Source organism: Halichoeres trimaculatus, unplaced genomic scaffold, assembly GCF_033239565.1.
Source record: "Halichoeres trimaculatus isolate MK-OKI-2021-1 unplaced genomic scaffold, fHalTri1.1 fHalTri1_scaffold_16, whole genome shotgun sequence".
Classification (NCBI taxonomy): Eukaryota; Metazoa; Chordata; class Actinopteri; order Labriformes; family Labridae; genus Halichoeres; species Halichoeres trimaculatus.
Window position 1 is genome coordinate 25886174 of NW_027437194.1, and position 12273 is coordinate 25898446.

Consider the following 12273-nt stretch of genomic DNA (forward strand, 5'->3'; position numbering starts at 1 on the left):
CTAAAATGAAATAGCTTTACCACCTACTTGTCTTTAATACCTAAAAGTGTTAAAGTAACAGAGTCTAGCAAGTTAGTTGGTGTAGCGCTTCTGTGTAAATAATAGTATATGGACTTGTTTCCCTATCCAGTAAAGTTGTTGTTAAAAATGAGAGTGACAAAGATGCTGGTCCATCTGCCCGGAACAAGAGGGAGGCGGACAGTGATGGAGGAGAGGAGGTGGTTTTTGGGAAGAAAGCTCGACAAGAAGCAGCTTCTGCTAATGAAATGAAGTAAGTCAAATCTGACTCTGCAGGGTACCTGAAGTGTTGTTATGGGTTGTGTGTCAGCATATTGTATTGATGCATTGTGAGTAAGAGATGTATTTACTTCAGCCTTGCAGAATTTATGCCGCAGGTGAAGGTGGAGCAAGTTGAAACTGTGGAGGGATGCTCACATGAGGTAAGCAATGCAAAACAAATTTATAGATGGCATTTTTATGGGGAATATCCAACTACCTGTGAGGCATTTTACATTTTATTTAGCGTGTTCTTTTATGTTCAGTGTGGCTGTCTGACATGTCACACCAAATTGGCTTTTCAACAGCCAGATCCAAAGGCTGCTGTGACTTATATATCCAGCTTAACCCTTAACTTGTCACCTGTGTGATCATTTAATTACTCGAAATGTCAGACTTTGATAAAACTCTGCCTTCTCCTAACAGGTTGCTCTACCTGCTGCTGATGAGTATAAACCGCTGAAACCACGAGAAGGGAAAGCAGCCAAGGTATAATATTTAAGAAAAGATTCTTATGTCACAATACGTTCTTACACTTTTGATAAACAATTGACTTTGCCTACTTTATTTAACTTTTATTTATTATAAAGTGCTTTTACAAATCATCAAAGACAACATTTTCTGTACTCTAGAGCTGCAGCATTTGTTTTCTGAAAGGAAAATACTTGTAAATACTATGAACATTATTATTAACCATTAATGTGTTTGTCTTGTCTTACAGGAGTACCCATTCATTCTCGACCCTTTCCAGCGTGAGGCTATATTATGTATTGACAACAATCAGTCTGTCCTCGTCTCTGCACACACCTCTGCCGGAAAGACCGTCTGTGCTGAGTGAGTACCTTTAGTTGACAGACTTAAGTAGAGCTAAATTTGTGATTTGGACATTTGTTTTGTTTCTTTTTGACTGACAGGATGCTGGTTTGGTGATGAGCTGCAGCAAACTGCAGCACACAGCTCATTTCATTATTTTCCTCTGATTGTACCATTGGTACAATGATTTACCCAACTCACTTTCAGTTAAGTCATAGAACATTGTTCGATAAGTGATCCTCACTGGTTGGTCTTGTCTTGCAGATATGCCATTGCTCTTGCCCTCCGAGAGAAGCAGAGAGTGATCTTCACCAGCCCCATCAAAGCGCTCTCCAACCAGAAGTACAGAGAAATGTATGAAGAGTTCCAGGATGTGGGACTGATGACAGGCGATGTCACTATCAACCCCACTGCCTCCTGTCTTGTCATGACCACAGAGGTGAGACTTTTGACAATTTGGTGTTTGACATTTTTAGATACAACTCTGTATTTTAAAATTCTTGAACTGTTGTTTCCTGCAGATCCTGAGGAGCATGCTTTACAGAGGCTCTGAGATCATGAGGGAGGTGGCGTGGGTTGTCTTTGACGAGATCCATTACATGAGAGATTCAGGTGTGTACATGATGTCTTTTTCATCTTTTAAGGATCATGTGAATTTATTTTATTCACCCATTGGCCTTATTTTTTCAACAAACCCAGCCTCAAATTTATAATAAGATATACAGGTGCATCTCAATAAAATTGAACACCATGGAATTGTCCATTTGGTTTAGCAGTTCAATTCAAGAAGTGAAATTTGAGTATCATATAAATTCAGTAAAATGAAATATTTTAAGTGTATATTTCTTCTAATTACAGTAATAATTGCCTACAGCTAATGAAAACCCATAATAATTTGAATAAAAGAGGATTTTTGACATAGAATAATTGGCCCTCTGAAAAGTGTGTTTATTTATTCAGTACTAGGTTGGGCTTTCTTTTGCATGATTCACTGCATCAGTGCAGTGTAAAATGGAGGTGATCAAAATGTGGCTTTTCCATGATGTTCTATTTTTTTTCTCTTTAAATGCACCTGTATGCATTTTATTGTATTTTAAATCTGCAGTGTGATGTGTTCTTATGTAAATGGATTATTATACTCTATATCTACCAGCCCAATCAGGAACGAGTTAAAGATTAGTGATGCTATAAACTCTCTGTACAACAGTAATACAGTTTGATAAACTGCCCTTTAAGCTACAAGAAATACTAATCAGAACAAAGTGGAGAGGAAGCTTTGCATCGTTTTTGAATCAACATGTAACAAGCAATGTGTGAAATGTTTTTTTTTCAGTTATGACAGTTTTTTTGACCTGATGTGTGACACTTGGACTTGCAGACTTTACTGATATGGTGAAGTTGTGTTTTTTTGGAGCAGGCACCTGAGCATGTTGTGGTAACAAACCTTTTTGTGTTTTGCACTTTTCAGAGCGTGGTGTTGTGTGGGAGGAGACCATCATCCTTCTTCCTGACAACGTGCATTACGTCTTCCTGTCAGCCACCATCCCTAATGCCAGACAGTTCGCGGAGTGGATCTGCCACTTACACTCACAGGTTGGACTTTATATAGATATACATCATTTAGTGAAGCTGCCTCTTTGTCTTTTCTTTTTTAAAGTGAACACATAAAAGAAATAAAACTAAATTAAAGAGTTTTCCATGTCCTTTCCTTCAGCCGTGCCATGTAGTCTACACAGACTACCGACCTACTCCACTGCAACACTACATCTTCCCAGCAGGGGGCGATGGACTCCACCTTGTGGTTGATGAGAATGTAAGGACAAACAGAGCACAAATTCATATTTAAAGAGAGTTGGTTAATAAAACCATTAATTCTTTTTTATCTTTTCTTTTTTTCAGGGTGACTTCAGAGAGGACAATTTTAACACAGCTATGCAGGTGCTGAGAGATGCTGGGGATTCTGGGAGCAGCAGCGGAGGCAAGTGGGACCCAAGAGGACGGAAAGGAGGCACGAAAGGTGTGTGTTAGTTATTATACATAAACTGTAAGTGTACATTGATAAATGTGTTGGCGTACACTCATTTGTGTGATTCCCACAGGTCCATCGAGTGTGTTTAAGATAGTGAAGATGATCATGGAGAGAAACTTCCAGCCCGTCATCATTTTCAGCTTCAGTAAGAAAGAGTGTGAGGCCTACGCTCTGCAGGTTGCCAAACTGGACTTCAACACAGGTAAGTGTTGTGTTTTATGGCTATCTCTTTGTGTTTTTTTGTTGGTGTATTTAATAGTCTTCTCGGTTTTGTAAAAGGAGGTGATGCCACAAGCTTCACATCAACCTTAAACTGTTTGGTGTTCATTGGCAGCATTGCTTCTGGTCCTCTCACTGCACACTTCATAATCGAGTGAAAATCTATCGCTGAAGAAATCAGTCATGCAGATGAAAAGTTTTACTTGATTTTCAAACCTCTTCATATGTTGTAGAAATGCCTGAGTCTGATTGTAAACTGATTGAAAACTAATGATAGCAAAAGATCTTTGTGAAACTTGCTGAAATGATTAGGTCATCGCCTAAGAATAGGGATGGGTACCTTTCACATTTGAAACAATATGTATTGATGCCCAGTACCTATTAATTTGTTTAATAGTAAAATCAAATCGTTTTGATTTAACATATTTATTTTTCAACAGATAACCTTGCAATGCTGTGTTCATGTTCACAAGGAAATTTGCCTACTCTTCCACTCCCTCACAGTCACTAGGATGTGTATAGGTACCTAAACATGGTACTGTTTGATTTTATGTGAAATGGTGCACAGTACTACAGACAGAATACAGTTGGTGCCCATAAAAGTACCTAATTCGGTACCCATCCATACATAAGAATCTTCTAACTGGCTAATGATAAGTTGGCAAAATGGGCCTCAAACACCAAGGTCTCTCAAGGGTTTCTAAGACACCAGTGTAAAAAAAAAAGGGTTTTTGTTGAGTAGTGAATCATGTCAAGCCACTACAGGAGTTCCAGGCAAAGTACCCCCTCTTCAGTTATTGTCCCCTTGTAAAAAAAATGTTTCTGAGGACAGATGAGCAGATTACTTGCCTGTTGAGCTCTGTGGAAACGTTCAAATATTTTTGTTTTTCTTTCTGGCTCCTTAGGGGATTTCAGAAATCAGTTGGATAAAATACAATCGAATTAGTAGACTCTGTGACGTCACCTGTTTGTTTTATATTCAGTGTTTTGAAGCCCTACGTTGCTGGGGGCCATATTGAAAATGTTGACACAGCCTTACTTTGTTCCTGCTAGAACAGGTAGGCAAAGAGGCGGGCCTTTAGCCTCTTTACAGACAGCTACAGGATGCCTGCCTGTCAATCAAATCAGCCATGCCCCTATATGGGTAAAACTCGCAAGTTCAGTTACTTAAAAAGTACTTGGCTAGGAATAAAATGTTCCCCTGTCCAGTGTGAGCTAATCAGACCCAAACCATTTTTTGAACCAGTCTGTATAGGTTTTTGTTTTTGTTGTAAAGATTGGCTTTTTTGAATCAGTATGTATTAAGCTTCTGGTACTTCTGCAGCCAGCCTCTAGTGGATGGTTAATGAACTGCAGTTTTTTAGCGTTTCACATTCTTCAAACAGGAAGTTGTCATTTGGTTATTACATGATATGATATTATTAGCATTATTTTTAATTTTTTACAGAGTTGGTGGTCTGCCCACTAAAATACCAAACAAATGCATTTTGAAGATGAACTGTGAGAGCTGTGGTGGGAGCTGGATTTTGGCGATCTCTCAAAATGCTAAACTGTTGGCAAGTGTAGCTGAATAAATCCACCCCACACAGTGAGTACCATCAATCTGGTTCATTGTATCTGCACAGCTGGTCCTGCTGTTTGGTTCAGAGGATACGTGAAGTATCTTCTCCAGGGCAAATCTCTGCAGGATGGAGATAGTCCAGCGGTAGATTGAGCTTGGCTCGCGTCCACCTGCTTCAGGCTCTGTCAGTGAAATAAAACATGAAGTCTCACTTGAGAAACATTTTCCTCCCTCATCTTGGTTTATTTTTGCTGCATTGTGACATTCTCATAAATGAAGAGGTTTGTTTTTGTGCTCAGCTCTTCCAGCACTGAAGGCCTTTCTCCTTTCACTGCTGCCAACTTCTTCATTAATATCACAAAAAAACACAAATGGATTCACTCTGCCAGAAGTAATTTCTCATTTCCCACAGTTTCATGAGTTTTCTAAAGAGGAGTTTCTTAGAAAACAAAGCAGATGTTGTCCAACGATAGCAGTAAGATGATTTGATTTAATTACCTCAGAAAAAAACTTTACTTGATTGTGAGGAAAAATGTTTAAATGAAACAATCAGATCCCCAGATGAGTCAAATTATTCTATCAGAATGTTTATGTAGTTTAAAGACTTGAAAAGCTGTTTTTACAAATTCTACTGTAATTGATGTGTTTATATGCCTGCAGTAAAAGGGTATCAAGGCTGAAGTCACGACTTGGACAGAGCAGCTGTTGGTCAAAGCTGATTCTTGTCGAGCATGTACAGCTCACAGGGATCAGGCCTCTAGATTGTTGAATCGTTGTGTTTGTCCACAGGTCGTTGCTGTTGTGAAGTTGCCTCAGTTTGTGTGTGTAGGTGGGTTTGAGTGAGGGGAGGGAGCCACGTAGACCTGGTTTTTCTCTCATTCCCTCTTGTTTTTTTGTACTTCATATCTTATTTCTCAGTCTGTTTTCCTTCTGACAGAGCCCCCCTCCTCGCTCCCTGCCTTCCTGCTGTGTGCTGTGACACACACTTTCTGGGCAGTGTGTGTGCAGAATGGCAGAGCAGGGTTGGAGTCAGGGGACCTGCTGGTGCTGAAAGATAAACCAACTGACCGGGTGAAGAAGTGCAGCAGCTTAAAAAAAAAACTCCTAAACAATAACCCTCATTAAAAGGGGACATAGATTGAGTTTGTTGCAGAAGTGTTTGTCGTTTTTTTCTGATTGTGCAGCATTACAACATTATTTTCCTTAGTTGGAGGAGCTTGAGGTGTATGAGGTTGATCAGTGTGAAACTGCTTTGAGTATGCATGGTCCAAAGAGGCTCTTCTTTGTAAAGATTTGTTCATATAGACTTGTATAAAGTGGGCAGGCTATGAAAAGTTCATCCAGAAAACAGAGCAGACAACAAGACATCTGAAAAAGCACTTAAGTAAGCACCTTCGAATAGAGATCAAAATCAATATTCATAGATTCAACTGAAAAATGTATGAGAAACTAGCACGTTGGTAAGCTTTTGGGCTGGAACTTAAAAGAAGACGTTTCTTTCAATTTGGTTAAGGTACGAGTTTACAGGAGAACCTATAGTCCTCTTTTGAACTGAGTTGATAGCAATTGCAACGATTTATTAAAGAGGGCATATTCTGCTTTTACACATTTCAAAGATGGATATGAGGTTAATGATGCTGGATATTCAAACACCTCTGCTCCGTTCTAAAAATAGCACAAGACCCGAACCCGACTTGCTGAAACGATGAGATCATCACATAAGGAGATCTCCTAACTACTTCATGATACTTTTAGAGGGGGTGACCCTAAAACACTAAAGTTTCTCTTAGCTCTACCTCCTGAAAGGCCTTCAGAAAGCTGGCCAATCAGAGGGAAGGGGGTTTTTGGAGCAGGGAGCCTTAAAGAAACAGTACAAGGAAGTATTTCAAACAGAGACTAAAATAAAGGTTTTCTAAATCACCAGTGTGAAAAAAATACAGATTTGTTTAAGCTGTAAATTGTGTACAGCTACTATGGCAGCACCAGCGAGACAGAATAAAGACTTAGAAATGCGAAATGACCCCTCTTTAAGTAAAGAAAACGGATATGACTGACATTGCACATTCTGCCATGTGACTTTTGTGCTTGCGCACATTACGGTTGCCATGGTCAAATGACACATTGTTCAATGCTACAATGACTCACCCTCCTTTAATTTCCATTCAGAGCTCATTATTTTGTCCTCACTTTGAGAAATATCTGAAGACTTCTGTCTCCAAAGTGTTTGTCAGTTTGTTTCTCACCGTGGGATCCCATCAACTATGTAACCTCTAGGGTCCGTATTGGCCAATCCTGTGGTACAGCTTTGTTATTACAGTATTTTTAAAAAGACTCCCTTGACACTGAAGTAATGTGACATTAAAAATAAATTCTGGGGCAGCAAAGCTTTTTGGAAATCCAAGATTCTGACTAACAAATGAAGCTTTCCCAGAATTATGACTAAGTTTCCACATAGACAGAGAAAGGTAGCCACAGCAAACAATTTAACCTGATCTGAAAACTAATGACACTGGTGGGGCTGGCACTAACAGGGTATTAATGTAAGCCTAATACATCATAAGAATATCATGATTTTAACCACTTCCATGCATTGATTTGTGTTTGTAGTAAAATTTCAGCATCTCTTGGTGCCTTTCAAGACACGTCACCATCTCATCAGCAGGAATATTTGTAAATGTTTCTAAAAATGAGTAAGAAATCCCACAGAATGATAGAAATTTGAGCGAGTGAGTTCTTGAATATTGGCCAAGAAATCAAATCAAGTCAAAGAAAGAAAACTCTTTAAAAACTGTGACAGATTTTTGTTGTGCTGGTACCTTCAGTGATTTCTTAACAACGTGTAGAACAGTTTAAAAGAAATAAATGTTGTGTTTTTTTTCCCCAGATGATGAGAAACGCCTGGTTGAGGAAGTCTTCAACAACGCCGTGGACTGTCTCTCAGATGAAGACAAAAAGCTTCCCCAGGTGAGGAGGTCATTCTCTCTGTTTCCTCTCAGATTGTGAGAAACTTTCCACCTTTTTAAGGCAAAGAGAAAAGTACCCAGTGTTTCCTTCAGGGTCATTCTCAGCTTGGAAAATACAGTTCAGATACTTTCATGTAATTAGCTGCTCAGAAAATGTCAACATGGACTGCAGCACTGAGCTCCTGTTATTTTACCTCACTGTGAACGAAAACCAGCCAAGTTGAGGTAATATTTGTAAGTAAGTCGACCGCTACGACACGAGCAGGGTCAGGGCCAAACGTACACCACATTTTTCCACTACAAAGGTTCAGTCCTCCATCTTCTCTTTGTGTGGCTCTGATTCTGTTATTAAAAAAACGAACTGGTTTCTTTTGCTTTTTCTTTATCTGCCTACCAATGCTCTTAATGTGTTTCAGGTGGAGCATGTGCTTCCGCTGTTGAAGAGGGGGATAGGAATCCATCATGGAGGTCTGCTGCCCATCCTGAAAGAGACCATAGAGATTCTTTTCTCCGAGGGTCTGCTGAAGGTACGAATTAGTGTGCTTGAACTTTAAGATTGCACAGACAGCATTCTATCAAAAATGGTGCTGCACATGCAACCAATGAACCATTAAACAATGCAGAGGTGTGCTCGATTGTGCTGAGATATTTTTATTTGACCTTTAGTCGAGGCGCGACTGTTACTGGCTGCAGAAACCTCATACAACTGAAAATTTAACAGCCTCTCGAGTCATGCCTCCCACGCCTGCTGGTCACTTATCTTGAATACAGTCTTTATAATCAATCAATCAATCAATCAAAATTTATTGATATAGCACTTTTCATACAAATAAAATGTAGCACAAAGTGCTTTACAAACAGACACATGAATTAAATAAAAGAAATATACCCCAAACCCACTCCACCCAGCCCCGGAACCCACCCACACAGCAACCCATACACAGTGTTAATAAAAAGCAACATAGATAAAAGACAATGATAAAGCACACTGCTGTACCAAGTACGTACCGAGGAAACACCGTCTTAAAGTTTTAAAAATGAGAAAACACTGGAGGTTAGGTAAAAAGAATAAAATTAAATTTATTATGATATAAAATAAGAAAATGATTTTTAAGAATTAAGAATAAAAAAATACTCGAAATATACATATGTATAAATAATGATAAATAAATGAGGAATAAAACAGGAAAACTAGAGAAAAAAATACGGAAAATAGAAAAGATTCTAAAAAGAAAAGATTAAAAATAAATTAATAAATAAATTAATTAATTAATTAAATAAAACAAGACAAGATAAGGTAATAAAAAGTGGTCTGTACTTAAAATAAATAAAACACTAAAAGGTGATTCAGGTAAAAGCTCAACTAAAAAAATATATGACAGGCATACCAAGCTTTGAAAAAGTGGCTCTGCTGTGTATCCCAGCATGCTTTCTGCTGCAAGGTGGCTGCTCGCAAAACACAATACAATAAGGATAAAAATTGCAGTTGTGTCATGTTGTGTACAGATTGACTATAATCACCCATTAACTCAAAGCTTAGCTCAATTTCTGTAGTAGAACTTATTAAGATAGGTTGTGGTTTTTGTATATTCAAATAATCTTTAACAAAAAAAACAACATGTGAGTTTTATCTTAAAAATGAATTGCTTTTACCTGCCCTTGCTATTAATGTGTTATAGCAGCAAAGGGGTGGTTGTATGGCATCTGAGAGCTGTTTGTTTTTGTCAGAAAATATATAGAAAAAAAAAAAGTTTGTATTAGCTCAGTAACATTGAGAAAGCATTGATGTCAGTTGCTGTAAAACAGATACAGCTCTGTAGGATTCAGAGCAGGAGAAAAACAGAGACTTCAGGAGCATTAGAGTTCTGGGAACTTAAAATAAACAAAATGTTAAGTGTATATAATATGTGTACATCATATTTAATGATCCCATAACAACCCTGTACAGGCCTTAAAAGGATCTCCATTTCCTCGTCTTCCTGTGCCTATTTGATTAAGAGGTTAGCAGTGGCTGTCAAAGCATATTTTGCTTGAAGTGCTCATCCCTTAGTAGCTATCAGGAGAGAACAGATAGTTCTTGAAAGAGCTTCATAGAAACTACAATTAGCAGCTGAATTAAACTTACACTGACTTCAGTGCCTGTACAGTAAAGAAAATGTGGAAAGGTTCAGCAAACAGTAACGTTGCACAATGTTGTAACTGATGCCAACCAGGCAGCCTCTGTACATTATTTCTGCCTGATAATTTATAGCTCTGTACAGCGGTGTCTAACTCCAGCACATCTTCACTTTGTTTCTGTTGAGCACACAAAAAGGATACACATGCATGCACCAAAAAACTGACTGTAATGTTTGTAGCTTTCATTGACGTAATGGGAAAAGATTGACGTGCAAGCAGAAAGACAGCAAATTTGGCCCAGAGACACTATGTCTGCCTCAGTTTATGATTCATTTTTCTTGCACGTGATGCTTTGCTGTGAGTAGCACACTACTCTAACATCCTTTTTTGGTGATTGATTAAAATTTAAGAGGAAGTACAAAACAAGAACAAAAGATATTTTTATGTCTTTGAAATTCAAGAAAAAGTTCAAGGTGCTCTCTTTGGAGCTGTTAAAATGCCTTTATTTTAATGGTGTAACCCTGAAAAAACCCTTGGAAGGGATTCAGCCTCAAACCTCCTTCAGGAAGTCAAATAGACCCAAGGAAGCAAGGAGGCCCTTTTTTGGACTACATGTTTTCCTTTTCAAAGAGCACCTCAAACTCACACCCTCCTTAATTCCAGGAAGCACTCCTTCTATTTTTTTGATTCTGCTGATATTTATCTGTACTATTGGCAGAAGTTGTGATAAAATGCTCCAATGTTGCTTTTTTCCTTCTGATTTCAGGCCCTGTTTGCCACAGAGACATTCGCCATGGGCATCAACATGCCGGCTCGCACTGTTCTCTTCACCAGTGCACGCAAGTTTGATGGCAAGAACCACCGTTTTGTAAGAGCAACACGCACACGCAAACATTTTCACACAGTAAATCCATTAAAGTATTTTGTCAAGAGGAAATTTGTTGAAATCTCTTCCCTGACTCTACTTTGCATGCTGAATCCTAACGAGAACATTGTGCTTTGAGTTGTCATTTCTGTGGCTGTGGGCAAACAAAAGCAGGAAGATGAGCCCAGAAAAGTGTCGCCCAGGGGGACCAAGCGTCCATATTTGGAAGAGCTTCCTGCCTTTGAAGAGGAGCTGATATTTAGCTCACAATCATAGCATTACACAGCTAAATAAGGCTAATCTTCCTGTTAGACCAGCTTCAAAGAGGAGCCAATGAAATAGCCAAGCTCCCTCCTCCCTGCAAACTGTGCGATCACTTCAAAAGTCTGGTTTCCAGCCTGGTGCAGTGTGGGGTCGTCACTCAGTGTGTTCCTCTGAGGACTTTACAAGGCCTGCAGCTCGCATTGCCACATAAACAGCCACGTATTGTTTAGAGGAGGTGAGGGGGCTGTGTGTGTGTGTGTGTGTGTGTGTGTGTGTGGAGCCGCTGTCACTTAAGAAGCACCCTTCAACTTCACCTCATTCACACACACGCACACACACAGTTGAAGAGAAAGAAGGAAACTGCCCTCCAAGAGGCTCATGAAGAACATCTGGTGCCGGTGATGATGCCAAAGCTCCACGCAGGCACTCACACTTCTGAACACACGCGACTCTCATTCCTCAACTGCACCGTATTATGAATCAAGAGCTGATCCCTCGCATGCCTGGAATTAAGACCCGATCATTTCAACACAGGACTGATCTTATCTTTCTTTTTGTAAGCATTTTTGTTGCACAGAGACCAGTAGATACACACAGTTTAACTCGAGCCATGTGCAGAGGAGAGAAAAGTCCCCTGAGATTTGTGGAAAAGTCTTTTGATTTTGTTCTCATGAGGAGATTTCATCATGTAGATTTTTATGTTGCTCATTCACATATTTGGCTACACACCAAGTTAAATTGGTTTCACAATACTTTCAGTTTCCCCTCACTTATCCGTTTTTTACCTGTTTTCATTCTCATATTTCAACAGTCAGTAACACATCTCTGTCTTCCTACTGTGTCTTCATGCAATCCAGATCACATCAGGTGAGTACATCCAGATGTCCGGGCGAGCTGGGAGGAGAGGAATGGATGACAGGGGCATCGTTATCTTCATGGTGGATGAGAAGATGAGTCCAGCTGTGGGCAAACAGCTGCTGAAGGTACTTCAAAAACAGCTGCATGGTTGTTTTTCTGTATAAGGAGTGTGAGTTATCCATCACATGTTTACTGAGCTCTTCAGTGCTGTCCACACACTCTTCTGTTAAGAGTCGTCTCATTCCCCCCGTCAATAAACTCACTTCTCTGCAGACTTACTGAGAATTTATTGGAAGGGTTGAATGGA

The 12273-nt window shown here is 39.3% G+C and overlaps 1 protein-coding gene across 1 annotated transcript in view; it reads left to right on the top strand.

Moving 5' to 3' along the window:
- mtrex (Mtr4 exosome RNA helicase) overlaps positions 1-12273 on the top strand; it is a 31434-nt gene that overhangs the window by 357 nt on the left and 18804 nt on the right. Inside the window, exons 2-15 of the mRNA XM_074689858.1 lie at positions 131-271; positions 374-440; positions 703-765; positions 998-1110; positions 1354-1528; positions 1611-1701; positions 2558-2682; positions 2804-2902; positions 2989-3106; positions 3189-3320; positions 7783-7862; positions 8278-8388; positions 10746-10847; positions 11966-12091. Coding sequence (XP_074545959.1) covers positions 131-271; positions 374-440; positions 703-765; positions 998-1110; positions 1354-1528; positions 1611-1701; positions 2558-2682; positions 2804-2902; positions 2989-3106; positions 3189-3320; positions 7783-7862; positions 8278-8388; positions 10746-10847; positions 11966-12091 — 1543 coding nt within the window. The remainder of the gene's footprint in view (positions 1-130; positions 272-373; positions 441-702; positions 766-997; positions 1111-1353; positions 1529-1610; positions 1702-2557; positions 2683-2803; positions 2903-2988; positions 3107-3188; positions 3321-7782; positions 7863-8277; positions 8389-10745; positions 10848-11965; positions 12092-12273) is intronic.